General features: G+C 34.3%; 1 protein-coding gene across 1 annotated transcript; it reads left to right on the plus strand.

The window, feature by feature from the left end:
• Nucleotides 1-11,526: 11,526 nt before the first annotated feature.
• LOC145683074 (WAP four-disulfide core domain protein 8-like) lies at nucleotides 11,527-24,675 on the plus strand. The gene is made up of 4 exons (XM_081754433.1): nucleotides 11,527-11,570; nucleotides 11,844-11,871; nucleotides 20,236-20,433; nucleotides 24,461-24,675. The coding sequence occupies exons 1-4, from the start codon at nucleotides 11,541-11,543 to the stop codon at nucleotides 24,673-24,675; spliced, it is 471 nt and encodes a 156-aa protein (XP_081610559.1). The 5' UTR covers nucleotides 11,527-11,540.
• The last annotated feature ends 1,815 nt before the right edge of the window (nucleotides 24,676-26,490 follow it).

A 26,490-nucleotide genomic window follows, 5' to 3' on the forward strand; every position in this document is an offset into this window, starting at 1 on the left:
AGTAACTTTGAACATTTGTAGACAATTTGATAATAAAAATGTCAAAATAATTATGATCATTTGCTTGATATTCGAAATATAGGTCTAATGTAAGATATTCCAAAGTCTAACACTAGATTATTATAGTAACTAGTTCTTAAGTGTACATTATTATTATTATTATTATTATTATTATTATTATTATTACAGCTTATGAATTAGGTTTCGCTATTACCTTAAATAGTGTTACCAAATTCTATCAAAAGCATTAATGACAGAGCAAAGTTCCAAACCTTTATCACTTGGAATAAATCTTTTCATCCTTTTATTTCCAAAGTTGATCGCTTCTCTGTAAATATAGAATACTTATACAAAACGGTTCAATTCTGGAAATTTGAAACGATGTCAAGGTTTATTCAATCCAAAAACTTGAAAATAAAATTATCTGGTTTAGTGGATGTCATGCACCAAAGATAAACGCTCTACAACTGAGCCATCGCCTGTACCATTGAGAGGAAGAATATGATTTAAACTCATGGACGAAATCAACAATAAGCATTCTTATGCCTTAATAAAAATTATGGCAGAGAATAGACATGAATCGAGAATGTTCTGTTTGCTGTAAGGATCTGCGAATGTAGCAGAACACTAATGGCTAAATGCATGAATAACATTTTGCAACTTCATTTCATGCTGTTAAATTTGCTGAGGACTTATTGAGTTTTGTCGTATTAAACTTGAAGAAATATAATTAATAACTTTTTTTTATATCAGCTCTCTATTATTGATATTCATCCTTATATTGTGAAACTTTGTCAAGCAGCCCAGTAGAATGCTTTGCCTGCTAGTGAGACCATATAATGCAATCGGTATAGAAACATTCACTAGCAAATATTCACGTTGAAAACATCAGTTGTGCCTACAATTTTTGCTCTAGTTATCGTAACCTAAATGAATATCACAAATGGATCTATGATATCAGCATTTACTTGAGATAGACCAAAGTTATGAGTGAAATAGGATCAGTCTTGGTTATTGAATAGGACTAGACTTGCGTCAGTTAATGGAGAAACTTGAATGGAATAGAATCTTCAAGTTTTACGTCCCACGATTATGCCGGCTAGTCTAAAGGAGACGGTGATGATGAGAAATGATTGAAATGGTTAAATGAAGAAATGGGAAGGAAACACGGAGCCCTGAGAAAACCCACGCACACTTTGTTGAGGTCCTATGGTTGGGAATGTGTCTGCGGAAAGTCTACCTAAAAGGCAGCTCAAGGACAAGCTACTCCCAGAAGGCTTGTCAAAATATGAAGGCGAGGCTCCGTTCTTCTGGTAGTGGATGCGATCCTTGATTCCCTACTTAACTAGTTCATGCTTCATGAAATTTTAAGGATTTGAAGGCAAGTATCCACTGTCACAGTGTTTTGGTCGAAGAAAAACGAGTCTATGAGGTGGTTCAATGATACGGTACTCCACACATTTACTTTCGAATTGTCTCTTTCGCGAGTTTCATCTTCATCAGGGTTTTCAGTTCACCAAACAAGACAGTTGTGTCTGTTTACTGTCCCTAAAACATGGAAAATTGCCTCATCTAAGAACATAAGTAACTGATGGAGTTCTCTGTCATCATCCAGTCGTTTCACTTTCAGTTTCTGGAACTCTAGTCTCGTGTCTTGATCTTACTCTGTCAGTATATGCACTTGCAATCTTGTATGTTTTTCTTCCAAATGTTTGCTCAGTTTCTTGCGCATTATTGACTGAGGGATTCCAAACACCAAAGACCGCTGTGGAATCGATTTTCTTGGACAACTTTCAAGGCGGTTGGCAACCCTTCCCACCATGTATGGGCTGACTGGCTTCTTTCCATATCACAAGCACTCACGGTAGCCGAAAAGTTGCAGTGCCAATCCTTTATACTCTCGTCATCACTAGGCACTTTCTTGTACACTCGTCTCAAGTTTAGTTGACCAACACACTTGGTTACAGTTCTGCATACCAAAACACACACACTCTGCTTTCTCTAGTACTGTTGTTATTTTCATGATCCTTGATGTCAACAGTGTTGACAAATTGAATATTATGATAATGTTGCCAATCAAAAATTTGCAGATCTTCGCATAATTTAAAATATCTTGAACTGCAATACCATTATTTAAATATATATATATAAGAATTTGCTTGATATCGACAACTTTATAACAGCCCTGTATTTATGTCCGTCAGGCTGGCCCGCAAAAGCTTCCAATTTGAATCTAAATCTTACCAAAAATTTGTTCCCAATATGTACCAATTTGTAACAATAAATTTGGAATTTGTACTTTTATAAATATCGAGAAATTTGAATTTTTAATAGAGGGCCACTTTGTGATCAAGCTGACCCGCAAAGATAGTTTTCTTTCCAATTCGAATCCAAACGATACCAAAAATTTACACCCAATATATACCAATTGTATGACCAAAATTATAATTTGTACCTCGACTAAGCATATACAAGGGATAGACAAAAAATATGGAAACACCTGACATAAAGGAGGTAACAATTTCAAACACAACTTGGGCTTGAGCGTTAGGTGTCGTTGTAATCATCGGAACGTCCTGTGATGTATACATTATGCTCATGGACTAGTTACAATTCAGCGACAATTCCGTGCAGATTATCTGAGTTTCAAAGAGGGCAAATTGTAAGCTCGACTGGTGGAAACTTTCATGACGTAATTAGCGGAAATGTTTGATGTATCAAGAGGCACAGTCCCGAAGATTGTGATTGCATACGAGTGTTCTGAAAAAATGCATCAGCGAAGCACTAGTGTGGACAGTACTGTGCGTTGCTTGAGAGAGACAGATGCACACTGGGTAGGATTGTGACCAAGTAGATCACCACTGCGTCAAAAGTAACAGTTGAACTGAGTACAGTGCTTACAAATTCTGTTATCGTCAAAATAGTTTTGAGGAGAACTCTACAAGCTGAGTACAGATCTTCAATTCACAAAACACTCGTGACTGATCATCATGCTACTATACGGATAAAGTGGTGCAGCGCACAAAAAACTGGAGAATAGAGCAGTGGAAGACTGTCGTTTGATCTGATGTGCCTTCCTTTACATTATCTACAAATGCTAGCTGAGTTTACGTGAGCAGAATGCCAGCACAACCGTACGATACAGACAGTCTGTTACCAAGAATAAAACATGCCCATGGTTCAGTGATGATATGGGCGACCATAACCTGGTATACTGCCGGAGCCATCATCACACTACATGGACGCGTCACTGCCAAGAACTACCTAACCACTTTGAGTGATCAGCTGCATTCCATGTTGCAAATTTTGTTCTAAGATGGTAATCATGTGTTTCATACATCTCACATCGTCCAGGACTGTTTGGTGAGCACGAAGATGAAGTGTCACATCTGGCATAGCCTGCACAATCCCGAAACCTCAATATCATTGAGCTCTTGTGTTTAGTTTTGGAGACAAAGATGTAGGCACACTAACCATCACCGTCTTCGCTACAACAACTTGCACCTGATTTTTCGGAAGAATGGTGCAACATCGTTTTGACAATTTAACGCGACCTGTATTTCTTTATTCTCCGTCGACTGCATGTCACTCTGTATGCCTAAGGTGGTAATAATCGTTATTAGTAAAGGGAATGTGCAATTATTGGGGTGTTTCCAAATTTTCGTTTATTTTCTGTAAATCTTCAGAGAAATAATTGTGGTTTATAAATTTTAATGAGAAGCTTGTAATTCTTGAGAATCACGTCAGTTGTAGTGAGTGAGGAGTTACTTAAGAGAGAGATGGTGTCATCCCCTCACGTAGACGGCATACTTGCTTGACTTCACTTTACGGGAAGTTTCGTTTTGAAATGAAGGTTTCGTCAACTTATCAATGTGGAAGAGGAAAGTGGTAGGTAGAGATGAGCACGAGTAGAAGTAAAACTCAACTGTCCTCGACTCGAGTTGAGTTTCCAATCGAGTCAAAGGTAAATTGCTCGAGTCGAGTTCCGAGCCGATTCGACTTTGAAAAATGACTTGCTCATTCAGTTCATTTTAATTTTTTTGAAATCGTGGCCTGATTAGACTGGAAAGCGAAAACAATGAGAAATGCAAGAAGTAATGTGGAACACGTTTAGTGTTGCTCACGAGAGGGGACACTGCTTACATCTCGTGTCTGGTTAACGAGGACTGGAGAAGCGTGTCATGAAGAAACTGGTAGACATAACACCACAAACACACACACACGCACTTGTATATATATATATATATATATATATATATATATATATATATATATATATATATATATATATATATATAATATGTGTGTGTGTCCTCTATGATTATTCCTACAGAGGATGTGGGAAAATGATGCCCCTCATTTCTAGGAAATGTGGTGTCATTCGGAAAATCTAGACTTCGCAGGAATAACATACTACACGTATAAAATCAACTTATTATGAAATTTTATACTTTATACTCAAAGACAATGAGAATATATAATGTTTTCACTTATATATATATATATATAAGTGAAAACTCAAAACATAAAGGTATGAATGATCAGGGATCATAAGCGACGGCCTTTACGTAGGACAACCCGGGCATCTGCCTGGGGTACCGCACTTGAAAACACTACCCTTGATCATAGAGGACACATGTTTGGTCAAATGCGTCATCCAATAAAATTACGAAGCTTACGAAGTCCTAATTGATTCGATCACAGTTTTATAAGTAGCTGATCTGCAGGACACCACAAAATGCGGCATGGATAAAAGTATTCTCATTATTCCCTCCATCAGTCTGATATCTGCTACTAGGTAGACAAACTGTCTAGTGCCAGTGAGCTCGGAAGGACCGCAAAAGAAAAAAAATCAAGCTTTGGAACAATTATATTAATGGATAGCGTCTCAGGAGGTGATGCGGTGACGGGCGAAGGGACATTTGATCATAAGTTGTCTAGGCCGCAAGTTAACTAAATGCACCATTACCCTGCATCTACGTATATATCCAGTATATTAGTGAGTCTCGGTGTTCTTCAATTTGTCTTGTAATATACTTGTAGGTAAATTAAGCGTGTTGTAAACTTCAAATTGTATTTTTCTGAGCAGGCTTGAGCAAGCGATAGCTTTCTGCAGCGGCATAGCGACGTAAAACTAAAACATTAAGGTTATTTTCCAATGCTAGTTCAACTTGCTTTGGTGAGGAGTCAATTAATGGGAAAATAATGCTTTTCGCAAGCATCAAAGTTCGCTGAAAATAATTTTATTATAAGTTATTAAAACCCATTCACTAACTTGCACTCAAGTGAGAATAATTTATTTAAATGAGCTGTTAACCAACATTTTCGAAACAGTAATTCGTGGGCCATTAAGGTAAATAGTTCTGGGTTCAATTCCTGTTCCAACGCATTGCGCTGGTTCCAATACCAAAGTAATCTGTAGCTCCATGTCTTACATAAGCTTGTTGCTGAAAAGAGATGCTAAACTTCATAGAAATTTTCGAATACAGTGTAAGTAAACACACATCCAGAGATAGATAGAGAGAGAGAGAGAGAGAGAGAAAGCAAGAGAACGCCGTAATCACCTCACTTCTACATGTCACTCTCGCGAAGACGAAGTACACAATAGTAGTAGAGTTACCAATGCAACATCTGAACTTTAAACTCTGAAAAGACGGATAGGCCAGCGTCTTCTGAAAGGTTCTAAAGACGAGTATTTATTTGGGCCTTTAATCGCTCACAACTTGTACTCGTTCGCTTCTATAGAATTGATACAAGGAATATGGATCTAACACAGGGATAATGTTCACGGTTCCGCTGGACGATTAAAGATATGTCTCTCTGCATAAGGATCTATTTTCTACTTGAAAACAAAATAAGAATAAATTATAGTAAGTTTTAGGTTAAAAAAGACATAAACTTAATGCACATGAACTTCTAACGGGTAGGCGCTGCCTCGCCTGTCTCCCCTGAAGCCTCGCCACAGGTAACGAGACAGCCTGGAACGTCGTGAGCAACAATATAAGTGTATACTGGAGTACTAACCATCAAGGCTGAGACCTACGATATCGAATTTTTGACAGTTCAACTGAGCGAGTAGTTCCAGCTGGCTCGGGTCCATTGAGCCATTGGTTATAACCGGCTCGGTTGAATGAGTCAAAACACCACATTTTCCTCCCAAACCTGATAAAGAGTTTGTCAATCTTAAATGTCTTCTGAGATCTGAGCAAACTGAATATATTACAGGAATGTGACAAATGATCATTTGTACCATAGAGTCTTCGCAACACAGATATTTATAATCTGTTTCACGTAACCTGATCATGTATAGAGTGTATCTGAATATGTCTAAATAATAAATTACAACTTTTATAATAACATTATGTATTTTAAAACACTTATTTGCATTTGTTTGTATTACTGAGCTAAAAAAAAAACAGGTAGTATTATAATGGAAATTTTATTGAACAGTTGTATTATGTATTTTCCTTCTTCTTGGCAGTCGGGATTGTGACATAATGATGGAATGGCAAGGGACGGCAGGGTTGTTAATTCAATGGATATTTAGTTTTTGATACAATATTTTCATAACAACATAATATCAAAAACCAAGTACAATATGTATGGGTGAAGTATCAGATAGTTAACATGATAACAATATAACCTGGAATGCTAGAAAAAACACTTGTCGCTTCTTCTCTTATCAACAGATGGTCTTACATTAAAAAGAACAAGAAAAAACACTATATATATACACACTGATACTATTGTTCCAATAATAATTTTGTTTGCCGAGCGTCTCTTGCAGGAGAGGGGAAAAGTGACTTTTTATTGTCTTACAAAGATTGTTGGTCTCCATTAATAGAAATAATCATTTGCAGTAATTAACTTGCAAGAGAGAGACGGTTATGGCGTGCGGAATATAAAATGAAATGAAATCTTTGAGTTTTTCGTTTTGCCATTATGCCAGCTAGGCTAAAGAGACAATAATCATGAGAAATGAAAGCAATGGTGGAATGAAGAAAGTGGGAGGAAACGTGAGATCCCCAAGGAAACTCACGCACGCAATGTTTGTCCACCACAAAGTTTAATTAGCACGAGCTGGGATCGAACCAGGATCCTCATGCACCACAGGTGAAAGCTCTACCACTGGGTCACTGTGGCCTCTGGCGTGCAGAAGAATCGAATGTTGTAACAAGAGTTGAGTATTGTGTAAAAAAGAAAGAGTAACGATAAATACGAGTTTACTCAATTATACAAAAATAACGAACCATTTGGCTTACAGAGCTCAAAGGCTCATTCTAGCAGAAACAAATATTTCTATTAGATTTTAACCTGCAAAAAGTAAATGTATCATGTTTGTTATCAACAATCCTTCAAAGATTCTGCTTTATATTGTCCGGAAGCCTTCTCTTTCGCCTATCTAATAGTCTCCTTTTGCTAGGCTTTTTGAATAAGACTTAATGACTTGGTGCGAATTTCCCATACGAGCAATATATCATGCATACTTTATAGTATTAACTGTACTATTTCTATAATACTCGATGACCTGTACTTGCGAAATAAAAGCTTGTATAGCGTTTTAATTGATCTGAATGTATGCTTCTCTTGCGCCAAATATTTTTTATTAATATTTTATTTTCGAAACCCCACAGTTCCCGTTCTTGTGCGGATCAACTTCCACATTCATGCAAAATTGTGAAGATTGAGCGTTTATTGAAATTAATGTTTTCGATATTTGTTAAGACAATGAAATGTTTTACAGTAGGATAAACTTTAGTACATAAATAATATGTAATACTTTTCTACAAGACAAAACTCAAAAACAGTAATTGTTTGTTACTAGGAGTTATAGATAAAAGAAACATCAGTACTTTCTCAACATCAGGTGCGAGCGAATTGTCGTACGAATTTAGAGTCTACACGATTCTGCTTATTAGAAACGCTTCCCTCCCTGTGAAGGCCAACGACTTGCTTTCCCCTTCTGCAATGGTAAGTGGTGGGTAGGGATGCGCACGAGACAAAATTTGTGGCTGTCTCGTCTCGAAAATGTGCTGTAAAGGTGGTGTTTCGACTCGAAAAATGTATATTTTTCTATTGGAACAGCCGTGTGTCGACTCGAATTTTGTCAGGAAAATCCTGTCTCTACTCCTCTCGTGGGCATCCCTAGTGGTGGGAGGTAGGGGAGTTTCCTATTAGATTGCATAGAACAGGCTTTAATACCAAGAACTAAGTAATTTATTAATTATAGTTAAAAGTGTCGAATAGATAGACGAATCAGGATCACTTCATGTTGACGGCTTTAACGCAGAACAGTGCATGTAAATTTCACATAAGGTATTTGATAAGTCAATGTTATTTTAATTTGTATTGGTAAAAAAGGGGCCCGAAATTAAATTGCGTATTTAATGAAATACTTCAAAGAGAATATATGTTTCTTTTTTAAAAAAAAATAAAATTAATTCTTTAATACTTCTCAAAATCTACGCCCATCCCATTCTGAAAAATGTCCGATATTATTGTAATCTTAGTTATGAGCGCACTGGACCTGTGCCATGAAAATGCAGCAGAATCTCAACAACACATCCCAGTTACGTGTTCCTCAGACCTGTTATACAAGTCTATAGTATCGCTGAATGGAAATTTTCGAAGATCATTCAAGGGTATTGTTCAATCGATTTAAGCCGGTAAAGGTAATGACTAGTGATTAATGAAATTTAATAACTAGATTGATATTTTCCCATTTAAACTTTACCTATTTAATCGTCTTCTTATAAACAAACTACTATGGATGATCAACTCGATACCTTTCTAAGTCAATGTAAAATGATCGAAGTCTTTTACATATACGGAGATAACTTATTCCCAACTTAATGCCGTGTGGTTTCTATATATTTGGTCGCCTGAAAGCTCATCGATTAAGGAACTGTTTCGAGAGCACAATGAGCTCATTATGTGCATAAAAATGGCTGTGATAACACATTTTAACAGTTTACGAATGTGTATTTGTTTCCGGTAAACAAAGATGGCTGGGGCATGAAGAATCAAGTTGATCATTTACATTGCAGTATTTCCCAAGTACCAGAGAAAGAATGGTTCTAACTATTAAATTAGGTTTTTTCACTGTTTACCATGACCAAGACCCAATGGATTGCGATTTACTTTCCAATCAATATTTCTAGCTCGCGCGGTGCTTTTGGCGAAATAAATTTTTGAATCCGAGTTTGAATGAGAACATATTTAAAAAGTTAGTATTAGTTTTGCATTGTGTAGTGAAGGGTAATAAACTTCGCTTTAGAATCTGGAAATAGGTAGTTTCGAAACTTCTTGCTGGGCAATAGTCACTGTTTAGAATGTATGCTTCCTTAATGTCTATAAAAAGTTGAATTTTATTCTTTACTTTCTACAACACTAAATAAGATAGCATAGCTTGGAATGTAACCATTACTTAAACATATCTAGCACATTTCATTCTACTCTGCCTACTAATTCTTTTGCAGTAGCTCAGGTTTGTAATGAAATATTTCAGTTTTACTTTCCATCATGACACGCTTTAGGCCAAAAGAGCTGGATAAATAAGTCAATTTAGTGATAATGGAAATTTAATGAAATTTGAGATAGTACCTTCAGAATACCTACAGACATGAAAACCCATGGCAAAACCATCATAAACTTACTTGGGCAGGGAACGAACTAAGACTCTATACACCAGAGGTAAGCGTTGTACCATTGAGCCAACGCGCTAGCTCAGGAAATTATTAACTTTTTCATAGTTCAATTTTTTGTAGACATTGAGAGAACATCATTCTTTACACGATATTGAAATCTATATACACATTGATGAAAACGGAGGCAAGTGGCTGAATGTAGGGGACACTTATCTTTGATTGCACCTTTGCTGAGGTGAGTATATATGGGTAACAATATGTTCGTGGGTTTCCTGGAGTCTTTCCCGCTTCGTCTCACTTTATCATCCTTCCAATTCTTTCATTGTCTCATGTAGCTTATAGAACATAAAAGTAGGACGAGAACTAGAAATTTGTTAGTTTTTAAAATCTCATATATCGGTTAATTCTTTCTTAACACGTTAGCTGTCAGGGGTGAATTTTGTTGTTCACCGGTAGAGTGCCAAGCGTAATTACTTACATTATTATTGTTTTGTTCATATTTTTAAACATAATATTAATATTGAAACATAATCTAAGACAAGGTATTGAATCCGCGTGCATAAAAGTTGGGGGACCGATCGGACCTACGTGTGTATATTTTGTTTATGGGCAAGCGGATAAATTACAGTTGAACTGACAACTCTGTTAGAAAGTTATTTGTTTATTACTACATGTGCAGAAGTGAGAAGTGTGGATATATTCATCTTGCTTTTAGTGCTAATAAGTAATATCTTTGTGTAATGAAAAACGAAGAAATATGCACAGCTGAAAATTCAGCAAATGACAGGGACACTGACATATTGTGAAAATAAATTAGAATAAATAATGAATCCATTGTTAAACTTTTTAACGTGTCACTGAAAAAGCAAAATATAGGTCCGATCGGGTCTACAAAAGCAACAAATGCTTGTTACTTGGTATTTAGCGCCCCTAGCGGCGTTAATAATCAATATCAAAGACCAAAACCTACATGTGTAATAAAAACACTACAGTTCAATAACGGTAGAGACATGATTTAACAATACAAGTACTCTATCGTCAATTCGACGAATTAGAAATTGTGGGTCCGATCGGACCTACAAGAACATTTTCTTAGATCACTCCAGTAGGTCCGATCGGACCCACATGGCAGCTAACGTGTTAAATATATAAAATATATTATACAGGAGCGAATTATGGAACATTATTTTTGTGACTATAGATGCATCTTAATTAGCGGCAGATGTTCATTTAAGAAGTAACTAATTGAATTATAACTTATCATTTTTAAATACATATCTCAATTTTATGGTAATGACTCAATTTTAACTAATTAATTTATTTTCAAATTATGATCCTAGTTTACAGTTAGGTTGATAATATTGAGATGTATTCATTATGCTAAAACATACAAGAGAATTGCTTTTGATTAGACGATAATACTGCGGTTAGGAACATTGTTTCCACAGTTCACTACGGCATTAGTATTTGTATCATGGATTATACTTTCGTCTTCTTTCCTATTGTTTCTATAAAAACATGGTCGTATCTTCTTTTCTCAAGGAAGATAACGAGAAGAGATGTGTATTTTGTTATGATATAGACTGTAGTAATTTTATGTTACTATAAGAAGAGATTGCATTTTTGGATTTAAGAGAAACAAAGAAAGTGAAGATGTAGTAACATTGTTATATGTCACGTTCAGATAATAGAATAGGATTTCTCAGTAGCAGTAACAGTGCTTAAAAAATCAATACATATCCCAAAATGAATCGTATAATTTCGCTTCAGCGTGTTTACTTCCTGAACTTAATTAGAAGTAAACATAAATTGGATTTACGAGTGATGGCCTGTTGGTGAAATAATTAGCGATCACCCTTAAACAGATTTCCTGCAGCTGTTTATAAGGATACTATGCTCTTATTTATAAGTGCTATTCTGCAGGTAAGACTTTAAATACAACACATAATATAAATAATGGTTACATAATATTTTGTAAACTGATATAATGTAATATCACTTACCACTGAGCCACGTTTGACATGCATTTTTTATTGATATGTTAACACTTTAATATTAATGTGAATAGTACAGTATATATTTGGAACTAAACGTCTTCCCATTCTTTATGTTGTACTATATAGAGAATCAGTTTGAAATTTGAAGCATACTGTTGTCAAATATACTTGCTTAAGATATGCATATTTATTGTTGCAGATTGTGTCTCCTGTTTTGTTGGAGAAACGTAAGTAATTTCCAGTATTTATTTTTCTATAAGTGTATCAAGGCTTTGTTTTCAAATTTTTGTTGCTCTTTTCAATTTAAATATTAAACAATAATATTAGACAGTCCGCAAAACGTTGAATGTTAAAATATATGCTTAGCATAATTCTAGAATTCTTGTAGTTATTTCTCAGTAGCATAATTTCAGATTTTTGCATTCAGGGAGGTGTGAACAATATTCTTCGAAGATATAGCCTAAGAATTCCAATTTTCTATTAGTATGTTGATCGTAATATTTGTTAAGATGTATGTGTTCCTCATACTACCTCCCCAAATGTCACCCTCTTTTATTCTCTCTTCTTGCTGATTCAACCACTTAATTCTGTCTGCGTATATCCTCTAGTGTCCTGGCCCTAAGTGGTCCATATTTTTGTGGTAACTATTGCTTGAAATATGATGATTGTTGATGCCATGTAATGAACAAAATTAGTGATAAACACAGATTGAAAGTACAAGATATTACAAAGCAGTTTCTACTACGATGCAAGCCTCAGGATAGAAGCAAAAATATAAAAAGCAGAGGTGCACATATGTGCACCTATGGACTGAAGAAGATATAATAGTGAAACTTCCTTCTTTTCATATTTACAACCTATCAATGTGGCAATGCCTTTCCTTCTTTCCATATTTCCGACATCCTAGGTCGTTGTGGCTCTTGTAGTCCAATGCTAGAAATGGCATAAATTATAAATTGTATAACAGATTTGGATAATTTTCTTAAAACTATTAGTGAGGACGCTTTGGGAGTTTAAGTTAAAAAAATTAAACACCCTTCGACACTACAGTAAAGTGATGATTTGAACCCTACGTCACTTAAATGTTAGACTGCTTTAGACAGAGAGAATAATGAAGAGGGAAGATGAGATAAGAGATATGAACTGCTATACATAGTACAGTTTATTATATGCTTATTGCTTAAATATGGTAATTTTAACACCTTATTGTAACCTCAGACATGAGGACGAAACTCAACCTGTTGAAAACACTGCAAAGCTTGAAACTTTAAGGCCTTGCTGCAATATCAGCACACATGAGATTTTATTTCACCCGAGTAGGCTTCAAATTGGAAGAAAAAGTGAATTTCCGTTTAATTTTTATTGCTGATACGAAATTGGAACACTTCACTTGTAATGTATTATAAAAACAGCTCGGCTTGTACACTTAATCAAAGATTGCAGATCCCTTTGACTGCCCTCGGTGCTGCGAGTCTAGTCTACTGGTTTGCTCGCTACGAAATTGGAAAGAGTGGTGTAGTGATAACTTTCTCCAAGCTGTTTCACATTACATTTTATTGTTCATTCACTAACAGTGTTCCCAGTCAATAAGCTGATATTGAGAGTAAAAATAGATCGGGACTAAAATACGGATATTTGCTTGTCACGATTAAATTTTGGGAAACGCATCCAAAATCGAGACTGTCCCATTTTTTCCGGGACGTATGGCAAGCTTATGCTTGTATTTGCGAATTGTTGTAATTGTAATAATATTGCGTATAGAAATGTACCGAAATCAAATATCGAAAAGTAGTATTGACGAACCAACTTCAAAAGGCGGGCGGAAGACTACAATAATGTTAAATGTCTGAGAGAATACTAACTATGCGACTAAAGCCAAATACGTTTTTTTTTAGTCTTTAAAGATTTCTATTGCAGCGAGGTGATTCACCTGAATGCAAAAATGTCCTATATCCTTTAACTTAATTGAATATTATACTCCATTCAGCTGAAATTATTTTGTAGTAATAGGAGGATTTTCAGTTGGAATTAAGCTGCAATATTATGAAAATGAATAGCCATTCGAATATAGATAACGATGAATGAACAGTAACTGAAAACACGAAAAAAGTGGGCATATGATGTTCAAAATTCAAGCCCTCAATGTTGTATGAGAATGAACAGTTTATTCGTATTTATTTTCAAATTAAGAGTTTTGGAGGGAGTGATTCAGTTTTTGATCTCCAACTAAGCGTTGTTTTGTGAGAACGTAATTAGTTATAAATAAGTACAGTAGGACTTCGATAATCCGAACGTGGTCCCTAGAAGCTTTTAACATTTTGTCTTAGCGGTAGCGGTAAACAAACAATAAAGTTGCCCGTCGTGCTTGTGTGAAGTCACTGTTTTTACAAAAGCTCATTCACATTGTTTGTCAAGCATATTTTTATTTTCCCTTAAGCCTATATAAGTTAAGTTTTAAGCGTGGGTTACAAGAACAGTGTAATTTAGTGTAAGAGCAGGTTCTTCAGAAACATTAAATGTAACTAGCCTTATGTATGGTATTGCAATTACTGTATGCACTGTATAACCACTCTATCGATAAAAGAGCATACCGTACCGTATATTTAAAACTAAATAGAATTTTCTTGGCAATTTTGGAAAATTCGAACAATTTTAAAATCCGAACTATCTGTAGTCCCAATTATTTCGGATTTTCGATTATCTATTGTAGTATATTAAAACTATGTATGCAATAATTCAAATTTGGAGCCAAGCTACCTACCTTTATTCACTATTCTTACAATTTGTTTAGTGCACCAATTGTTTCCGTGAACGAACATGACATACAGAGATAAATTTGTCACATCAGCAAAAAGCATAACTACTTTGAAAAATTGTATCCGCATTACAAAAAAAAAAAAAAAGTCTTCATCCTATTTCTAATGCCGAAAATTATATTTTTCATTTCTACAATGATAATTTTTGCGCCAAATGCTTTTCCAGTATTAGGTCTATTTATATCTCGTTTTTCTGTGATTATTCCTCAGTGGTATTCAGATCGGAATATGCGACCCCTCACGACATCCAACGAGACAGCTCAAGAACTACCGTGTGAAATTTGGTTTACAATGGTTCAGGTTTCCCGGAGCAGTATCCGGACAAACGAACACCTAAGTCCAGTGAAGGATAGCTTCATCCCAATTTTTAATGAAAGAGAGCTTTTTCGTGAATAAGTGGTTAGTATATGCGCCTTTAGCTTGGAAAACTCGGGTTCGATTCCCGGCGGAGCTCATGTGGTTCTTATTTCACGTTAATCAGTAGGTCCTCTCTCATATAGCCTCTCTGCTGAAAGGGACAATAAACTCAAAATCAACTTAACATATTAATGAAAAGTTGTAAGTTGAAGGACAACAAAGTCGAGAGAAAGGGAAGGAATATATTTTATGTTGAATGTAATATGTTCCAATTTTCCGGATATTATATTAAACGAGAGAAAATCACGTTAATGTTGTTTATCAAGTAAAAATCTAAGTTGTTACAAATCAAGATCATATTGTGTATAGTATATCACTTTAATTGGCTATATTAATAGTCTAGGGCGGACTAGGACAACCTGAACCATGCATATGCAGGATAAGCCCACCCTAACTTTAAGTGAAAGTGAGCCCCATTAAACCTCATAGAGAAGACCGGCAGAGAAATATACAAAGAACGTTCTCAATGAAGATGTTCACTCATAACGTATCGATCGAAGACATATATAAACAAAATAACAACTTATCTTGTTCAAAATCAAATTAATATTGTGAATAAAATGCGAGACGCTTCCAGAAAGTAAGTTTCCCACGCGTCCCATAGATACGAAACCGCATGTTGCGCGAAGCGACTGCGTGTACATGACAGAGTCAAGTCCTAACGTGGCACATGTGCCAGCGGAGTTTCTTTAGTTTTCTCAGCAGCGTCGTGGCAGTGGTTGAAAATGGACGTTCCTATTCCAGATCCCGCCGCGTGTGAAGTGCAAGCACTAACAAAGTTTTTGAATGCACAGGGCATAGCCCCAATCGAAATCCATTGTCAGCTGTGCCAGGTCCATGGGTCTAACGGCATGAGCAAGTAGTTCCTGCAGATTTTCCGCTCCTTATTGCACGCCACTATCACGGAGTGCCTGTTGATCAAGAGGCCTCGGATTCATAGGCCAATAAAAGAATAGTGTGTAGATTCAGTTGAATAAGATGAACGTGAGTGGTAGACAGGTTTTTCACCAATTACAAAAGCAAAACAAAAAAATTTGACAGGATGTTGGAGTAAAGTACGTGCCTTCAAGAGCATATCTGATGATATTTTGAAGTTTTACTGGTTTGCATTACGTAACAGTTACAATAATGTTCTGTGAGTTAGAAGCAAACTTAAGACAAAAAAAGAACGAATAAATAATATTGTAATTAAAGTTATGGATTTTGCCAAGTATTTGCAAGCAAAATTGAATAATGCGGAGTGCGATAACTGTTAAAGCAGCATAAGATGACTCAAAAAGATTCGAGCCCTTATCAAAAGTGTTTGGGATAAACTTTTCCAATATTTCAGGCCCTGAAATTCAAAAATTAAATTATCGAGAGAAATAAAACGAAACTTCAGTTTAACGTTCCACGATATACTCTTAAGGCTAAAAGAGACGGTTGATTATAGAGTGAATGATTGTTAATTTATTTTATTAACTGTCTCACCAGGAATCGAATCCGGAATTACATATCCCAAAAGAGCTCTCATTCGGCATTAGTTCCAGTAGAAAGGTTTAATTAAACTATCAATTTATCTCCAACAAAACACTGACAGAGTAATATTTGGCTAGATATTAGTAGTTTTCATGAGATCAATTTTATAGGAGAACTAACTCATTATGCTCTCAATAGCTAGTACAGTATTATAAAGTTGGAAAAGGACAAATTCGGAACTCGTCATTATATGGACTGTAATCAACCAATATGTAAAAGCAAGGGTACTGTAAGTAAGGAAGTTGACAGTGAAGAATACGATCACACCAGGTGGAAGTGAAGAAAGAAAGATAACGAGAGTGAGGAATATGAATGAAGGTACAAAGCGAAAAAGAATGCGTGAAGTGTATCTAGCTTCCAGTTGGATTAGGAATTAGATCTATAGAGTCCATTATATTCGTTCTTGTATAATACACGTATTCCTTCGAAACTCTTTGTTATACAAAAATATTTTTGAACGAATTTTCCCAAATATGGAAGTTATCAAATATCGCTTTTAAGATTTGTTTTAAGATATTTTCCTGTTATAAATAGAAAAAACATGTACTTTTGATTATGACAATATGGTTGACGATTGTGTTTATGTTTAAAGAAATAAGCAGACATTTGAAGCGTTGATTAACGTATTCATTGAACAACGTAACAAGCACAGAAATAATGATAATGAAGTCCATGTTTCATTGCTAGTTATATGAAAATTATAGATTAGATTTTTGTTTGGAAAATATGTATGTAATTTAGTAATAAATTTTAAAGTATTTGAAATAAAATCTGATTTATGAGGAATAAAATTAACTATTATTCTGTCTTAGAATGATTCATTCCTGTTTCAAAGTTAATTAAATAAGATTTTACTCAGATAAAATGTGTATTAATTCAGACTAATCTTTAGACTTCTTAAAATGTGACAGTCTTTTGTTGTAAAAAAGAGGTGTTAAGTCCGTCACATACACGTAAATGTCTAAAAGCACCGTTTTCAGTATAGTGTGTTTACAATTAAAAATGATAATGCCAATTGGACACTGTATGTGTTAGCACAAAAAATACTTCTTATCAAACTTTTTTGAAAGGTTTATAATTTACATTTTCCTTTTCTATTCATATATATGGAAATATTAATTGATTATACAACAGACTGTTATTTAATAAAGTATACAAATGACGTCAAATATATTTTAACATATTAATACCCCTTCATTTAAGTTCAGTAGGGTGGGTGCTACGTTTGCCATTCTGGCCCTTGTAAGAGCCTAAACTGTTGGTATACTATCATGTTTTATTTTCTCCAAAATGTATTTACCGTATTATGTAATATTCTAAATGCCATGTAAAGTAAGAAATAAAAGTTTGTGTAATTAATAGTTTCATTTTCGAACTTAAAGAGAATTAATATACTTTGACAATTTAGTTCATTTTTTAAAAAAAAGTTTTTTTTTCTAATTTGGAAAATTAATGCATGTTTTAAACAATTTGTAACTGAAAGGTATCTCATTCATAAGTTTATAGTATTGCTAGTTATTAAAATTATTTTCTATACATAGAATTCCGGATTAATATTTGAAAAAAGTTTTAAATTGTTTGATTGTTAGTGAAGTTCAACAGATGCAACCAAAATGTAAAAAACTAAAATTCATTTCATTAACTAATACAAAGATATTATATCAGTGTACTCAATGTGTTGAATCTTCCGTTGTGAACTATTTAGTGATTATGAGCTTTGAACAACTAATTTGTAGTTTTTGCTTTTCACGGAATAATTAGAGAGTATATCGGAAAATTGATAAAAAATATTAGAATATTAAAATTATAGATATAATTTATTGATAGAACGTGAACTTACGGAAACGCCAGGCCTTATTTACGCGTTGTGAATTGTTTTCTGGATAGTGTGATGACCAAACGAGAATAATAAAAGTCATCATCGTCATAGGTGTTCTGCCTTTATTGGCAGGTCACTTGCCGCAGCTGAGAAGCTTCCATGCTCCACGGTCCTCCGCTAACTTCTTCGTCTTCGCGTATGATCTTTCTGTTTTTATATCATCCGTTAATTGTAGTCTCCCTCCACCCCTCCCTCTCTTTCCCGCCACCATACCCTCTAGGACGTCCCGTATGATATAATCTCTTCTTAGGCAATGTCCCAACCAGTTTCTCTTCCTCTTCCTAATAATATCTAAAATTGTTCTTTTCTCACCCACCATTACTAACGCTCTCTCAATCGTTTTTCGCTCGACCCAACTGATTCTTTCCATTCTTCTCCACACCCACATTTCGAAGGCTTCCATTCGATTTTCATCACCTTTACGTAATGTCCACTTTTCCGCTCCATACAGTACAACCTGCACACGAAGCACTTTATAAGTCTTTTTCTCAACTCATTATTCAAGGTCTCACAAAACAGACTTTTTTTGCTCCTAAAGGCTTCTTTTGCCATTCTTATCCTTGCTTTTATTTTACGTTCGCACTTCATGCTATTACTAAGAATACTACTCAGATATCGAACACTATTCACTTGTTCTATTTTCTCCCCTCCTACTTTTATATTTGACGAAGACCCCTTCGTTCCAATCACCATGGCTTTTCTCTTTCTAACATTTATTTCCATCCCATATTCTTCAAAGCTCTTTCTCATTTTTCTAACATTTTATTGATTTTCTTTTCAGATTCTGCAACAAGCGCCATATCGTCTGCAAATCTTATGCATGTAATCATTATACCTCCTACCGAAATGCCATCATCATCATCATGATAATTAAAGTAATTCAACAAAATAAATGTAATTTTATATGTTCTAGAAGGTAGTGTGATTGTAGAATAAAAAAATTGAAATTTACATTCTAGTATAAACTTTCTTATAGAATTTATTCTTTTGCGATAGCTGTCATCCCCTCTTCTCTGGTGACTGGTGACTACCTTTCGGTGCAAGCTGTCCAACGTACCTTTCGGTCTTCAGTCTGCAGCTTGGTATTAAACTCGTTAAACCTGGTGAATAGAATAACTAAGACGAACAAAACTGATAACAATTTTACTAAGCGCAAATCAATCTCGCTAGAGAAGGGGGATAGAGATAATAGAGCTCGTTATTTATACTCAGTTGTTTTGAAGAAAAACGAAACGTAGAAAATTACGATCTTAAAGGACCTGTATTTGTCACTGAATGAGTTGGTAATTAATTCACTAGCAGAAAGCTATTATGGAAAGATTTATTAAAGAAGGTAAATTTTATTCATCTTCGATTTTGTTTCATACACACAGAATTTTTACTGTTGTCTCTGTAGAATACTTTATAAAGTGTGATCATAGCCTGTATTTATGGAGACATTTCCAATCATCAATATTGAGGTTGCGATAATATATATAAATTTAAAAAAAAAAACAAATAGAATGGGAAGAAAATAACATTCAAATTTAGCTATATTCAAATATTTAAAGTGTTTGCACAGTCAGAGACAAAGTTCGTTTCGTCTGGTAACATTTATTTGAGGAGTAACTGTGGTAAGGCTTGAACGTACAGAAAATAGCATTCTCTTTAATTTACTAAAAAGTGTATTGAAAATGTATTTCAATTCTGAACTTCCTTACGAAAATAATTTCATCAAATGAACTTATTTTAACTGATTGTAATATTTAGGTAACATAAAAGAATTGGACTCAATTATTTCTTTGAGAGACTACTCCTAAACTTTGTGCTGTATACGATTACTACTATGTACAACATATAAATATATTGCACTAAATACATTGTAAAAGTGAGTTAGTATTGTATTCACATACGTATTTCTTGATGTTCTGGAGCACTAACAACGTATATAGATATGAATAAAATTATTATATTTATTTCAGAGTGCTCTGGACCATATGAATTATTTAACAAAAAATGTGAAGATTTCTGTGATGTAACATGCAGAGACCGATTTGTAGAACACAGAGTTTGCTTAGCTCCTTGCGACTGGGAATGTCGATGTGTAGAGGGATTTTACCGGGAATATGAAGACGGACCCTGTGTTCCTGAGGAAACATGCTTCAATATTCTTGGTTGGCGTAAGTAGATTGAACAAGACACACACATTGAATGTTTCACTAACTTTATAATCTTCGTGCATTTTATGTCCCTGAACTAGTATCACTTACACAAATTCTTACCTGGATAATAGCCGAGTTCAGTGGCACGACTTAACCGTTGTTCAAAATTTCTCTCTACAGTACAAAAATAATTTTCTTCTCAATATCATAAAAATTTAAATAGTAATAGCAGATAAATTACATGATTATAATTGTCTCAACCGGAGATATAGTCGTTTTCAAAAGTCTGAACAAATTATTGATTTTTCTGAATTTTCCAAACAGAAGACACTGTGTCCTAGAGCTATACGATACCAAAATTTTGATATCGAAGTTCGATATTTTCTGATATCGGAATCTTATCGATAACGGCAATATCGAATATCGGTAGGAATATCGATATAGAATATCAACATTATTAAAATCGGTATCGAATATCTACAATATCCAGTATCGATTCCGACATCAATGTCGACATTATCGAATATCAATATAGATGATATCGAATATAGATAACCAACATATTGATTGGTCTTGAATATTCAAATTGATATAGAAAATAGAGGTCTCAAAACGAACGAACACTAGAAAGCGTGTGCTCGATTGCTTTGTGCACGACGATCTGCTATAAATATGGTCATAAATTAATGGAATATTCCCAAAACCAATATTACTACCGTGACCACAGACAACGCTTCTAACATAATTGCGTGTTAAAATGCGTTTAAAAATCAAGATATTAGATGCTTTGCCCACAGTCTTCCTCTAGGTGTGTCGAAACACACTCCAAATATAATAGTGTTCGAGATATATTCAGAAAGGCAAGTTATATAGAATGACTTAGTCGATATCTACAAAAATCCCACTGAAGATATGTCGAAAAATTGTAAAAGAAGGAACAAATTTCGCGTAATTCCGACTGCATGTCTAACAAGATGGTAGTAAACTTCTCATCTTCTGGAAATTATCCTTGAACTGGAATTTCCAGTTTATTCTCTTTTAATGTGTGAAAGTAATTGGTAGAAATATAGACATTTTGACCTCCCTATCAGGGTCCAATAAAGATCAAATGTTTAATTTCTGTTCTTAAACCTCTGGAGTAGATGTGTGAGCACATGTCAGTTGAAAATTATGTAACTGAAAGTGTAATATTGTCACTCATATTAGGAATTATATGCAGCATTAGGAATTTTTTATGAACTATCTGAAGGTGATGGGTATAGTAAAGAAGCAGTCGAAGAGGACTACACTTACGAACTTAAATCAGATATCTTCAATCATGTATAGGTTTCTCTAGAACAAATGTACAGAGGGGAAAGGCATGTTGACTTACCAATTTTAATTTTTTTATCCATGTTTTATTCGAGATATATTTGAAGACTAGATCCGAAAATAGCTGAAAAAAGATTTGGTCACAGTGGTTGTAGAGTTGAAAAATTTACATTCGCCTAAAAGCTTCAGTGTTCCTCAAAATGCATCGGAAGCAAGTGAGAAACATGCCTTTGAACAAGAGGCTGAAGTACCAGTTAAGAAAAGAAAGTCCGTCAATGGTCTTCGTGCAATATTTCTATCAGGAAATTGGAAACGTCAATACCAACAGAAGAAAACTCATTTCATGCCTTACTACAAGTCGATGTAGATGTATATTTTACACTGGAACCAACAGATATGAAAATAAACCTTCATGTTTGGAAAATTCATAAGAGTGACTTTCCAAAATCACCTCTTATGTTTGTACGATTTGTGTTTTCAGGGTACCAGTGTTTCATCGGAAAGAGTAGTTCTGGAGGCAACATCGTAACTGAGGCTCGTAGTTCACTTAGTGCAGAACATGTAAAACAACTGATTTTTCTTTCAGTGAACAAAAAGCTCGTTCCTAAATAGCACTGTAATGAACTTCAGTGCAAACTGCATTTCTTGCAGAACATTCAATGGTAACAGATCTTCGAAGATATACTTTCTAAACAAATAATAATCTCTCTTCTATATCTCTATCACTCTCTATCTGTATGTTGTTCTAAGCTATTCCATTTGCTTTACAAATGTAATGCTAAGTTAAATATTCTTTTGCAGCATTCGAAAAAATTCTAAAAAACGCAAGCTATCGAGATCTAATCGATGTTGTTATTAAATTGTTCTTAATAAATATTGAAGAGTTTTATGTTGTAATTCAAATACATGCAATGACATGGACTGGAGAATTTTGCTGTAGTTGGATTTGTACAACAACAGCTAGAAGTGGTGGTGTTCTTATTAAATTAAAAGCTTATGTCTCTAATGACTTATACAATCCTTAATTCGGCGCTACTGCCATGAAACAGGACACGATACTGCCCTATTATATTTAGCGAAAAAGGCATTTCCTAATCTTTAAGAAAATCCTAGGAAATTGGAAATTGTTGTTGCTACCTACACAGAATATGTAGCCTATGTTTGTGTGTCTGTGTAGGTGTATAAAATGAAATGACAGAATGGATGCTTTTGCTTGTTTTAGTGGACTGAATCATGTGACTCAACTAGAATTTAATAATCCCGCACAAATAAACGGTAAACTATTACTTTTGACCAACAATGAATATATTTCGGGTTACCTTGTCTCTTTAGATTTGAACTATATACTAGAACTGTTGTATTCTTCATTCCGAATGCAGCAGAAATATTAACTGTATTGAGCGTACCAACATTGCCCCTTAAATACAATTCTCTAATACAACTTAAGTGTTATAGAGTTACAGATCGCGCGTGTTTACATAAAAAGCAATATGCAAGTTAAACTGGAAGTACGGTTACTCTAGGCGAAATACTGATAACTCTGGACGGCAATCCTCCCATGATGTGGTCAGATTTGGTCAACCAAAACCTCAACGCGTGTGGTTTCCTTTACGTTCCCATTCAGTCTAACATGAGTTAACTATCACATCAGAATGCACTACATGCCTGGCTATGTACGATACAACTAACCGACCACATTCTTCCCACCATGAGGAATTTCAAAATCTATATAGTGCTAGTAATGTTGTCTCATAGAAACACACAGCATTTTCTATGGTCTTCCACAGTGATCATTAACTATCTGTAGCTAGCTATACATTTATATACCTTATTAGGACTGATAACGCAGTCAGGTGAGGATAAAATTACTGCACTCTTTTGGCCGTTTGAGTGCACAAACATCATTGTAACTACTAATTTATGCAAGTGTATTAAATTATATCGGCATCAGGCCTTCCCTTTCAGGTGCTTAACTTTTCCTTATCAGGGAGCGTATAAAGAATAAGTATATTATCGACAACAACATTAGTAATTTTTCCTGAGAAATTGTTTTCTTGTAGTTTATCCAGAATCTAATCAAATTGAAACAACAATAATAATTAATTTGAAAATATAATTTCAAGCTTTCTTTTATATATAATAGAAAGAAGTAAATTCAAAGATGCTGCTCCTTGATACAAAACTCTGCATGTATTTTCAGCAATATACTTTATTTTGTTATATGGTTAGTACGTGAATGCAGTGTTTACTACTGTGTATTGTTAGGAGAAGATTCAATATTTATATTCGTCAAACACTATGTTGTCTTGTTTCTGCTTTCATATATTCTTCTTCTGTTGCTAATTTTATCCACGAGACCATAGTGAAGTGTACAGTCTCACATAATACGGTGTTACAATTTTTAAATGTTATTGTCTAGAGGAAGAATATTCTAGATAGAGGAAAATTGGCTGCTACATACGAATAATATCCAATAAATACACATAAATTAAATATAAAAATATGTATCTGATATAATTCAGTAAAACATAAGCTGCTCAGGTTTTGACAAAACATAAGCGGATAACTACTTAAGATACAATGATTCTACATTACAATTGTGATTTCTACTGAAGAAATATATCACTGTACACGAGTATTTTAGCTTTAGATATATTATAGTTAATAAGGGAATGCATTCAACCACAGTTTACCATAACAGAAGTATTACAATATCATACTGTATTCGTTTTAGGTCATCCAGGATTGTGCCCTGCAATTGATTTAATCAAACAGAAAGGACCTTGTATAACAGAATGTAAGACTGATGTTGATTGTGAATATCCTGACAAGTGTTGTAACACTGGATGTGGTTACAAATGTACACCAGCGATTGACTTCAGAAAACGCATGAAGAAAGTTAAAATTTCCAAGAAAGTTGGTCATCAAATTAGAATTAATTTTGATTAAGTAAAATATCGCAGTTCGTATTTGTAAATAATATTTAAAAATAATTATGTTTATTGTGAAAGCAAATATGTACGCATGTTACCACTGGAAATACTTTTCTTCATTTTATCTATCTTATTAATGTTTAATTTGTACTAATGTGATAAAAATGGTATTTTATTTGTGAAAACTCCGAAATATGAAATCTTACTTTCCTGTTTTACGATTCTCCTGGAAATGTAGGGATAGTAAAATTTCTATCTTTCCATAAATTTAGAGCAAATGATTAGCAAGAACATCATTGAAATATAAAGACAACACAATAATACAAATGGCACACCTGAGTTTACCAGTATTTCGAGAAATTATGCCACATTTTATTATTTTGGTTTCGTTTATTATATTTAGTTTGATTTCATTTTTACTTTGCTTGGATTTACATCCTTCAGATTGTTATATCAGGTTCTCTCAAAACAATTATCCTTTGGAGGTCAAAATTGAAAATATTTTATTATGATTAGAAAATAACATTAGCAACAGCATATAAAATATTTTGATAGATGACCTACTGCCATTTTCCTGTCAACATAATAATTCCAATGTTTTAAATATTCTCAAAAGATTGTGGTACATGATTTTCACAGGCCTCTTTCCAAACTAACCAAACACCACTCAGGAAATTCTGCGGAAATTGAAACAGTGGAATTCCACAGTACAGTTCAGTAAAGATCCACAGAAAGAGTGGCGAGTTGAGTTTACCTTCCCTTTGAGCAGCGAAGCTATAGCAGCAAAGCTTTGAGACACGAACCTATTGATTAACGTGAAATGCGAACCACATGAGCTTCCGCTGCGAATTTCAAGATATGAATTGAATCGAGTAAATGTGTATAAGTGAAATCATGTGCGATAGATTCGTTTTATTGCTACTTTCTTTAAACGGTTTAACACTGTTTGGTGACGGGGGTTTGGGTCATTGGGGAAATTACGATACCTTACATGCCAAGTCTTCCTCGACTTTTGCAGAATATCATCCACTTTTTCTGTGATTGATTGCCCACCACGAAAACCGCCTTGGGTACAAAACTTTCCGAAAAAAATGCAACTAAGATATATTTTGGCTGCTGCTTTTGAGAACATATCTTGCCAATAAACAGCACAAATTCCTTCACGAGCCTGTACAGCATTTGTTCGTTTGTATAAAATTGTTAACTTAAATAAAGTCATAAAATCTAGCACAGTTTTGTGGAACATTTGCTTATACTCACAGTGCAATGACTTACGTATGATTATATGAATTCCACATTTCCAGCAGATATACTAAATTTAACTGTAAACTTTTAAACGACGTTAGGTTTGAATCACTGTGATTCGCATATCTTAAGATTTAGGATATTAATATCATCTCCTACACAACGAACCCAATACTTTTCGTATTATCTGATTTACAGATAATATTTGTTTTCCTAAATTTTTTCCTAATAGTTGTCATTGGCCTGAAAATGAGCATGGTGATATTCTGATAAGCAAGTTCTTTCTTCTAATCTAACAATGAATCCATGTAGATGTAGAAAATCTTTATGTTATATAAAAAGACTGCTGAAGATGTTATCCTTTATATTGAAGGGTGCATAATACTATGTTATCACTCTAAATAGTAGTTGCAGGCTGTCATTGTATACAAATTCTCTTAGAGAAATTAATATACAAAGATTAGGCTACTGATGAAAGTCAGTACAACTCAAATATCATAAGGAAAAATTATTTTACGATCTCTGCAATATCAAAAAATTATCAGCAATAACAACGCAATATAAAGCTGTATTCTTTAATGCGTAT

The sequence above is a fragment of the Thermobia domestica genome, chromosome 4, assembly GCF_964235325.1.
Source record: "Thermobia domestica chromosome 4, izTheDome1.hap1.1, whole genome shotgun sequence".
Classification (NCBI taxonomy): domain Eukaryota; kingdom Metazoa; phylum Arthropoda; class Insecta; order Zygentoma; family Lepismatidae; genus Thermobia; species Thermobia domestica.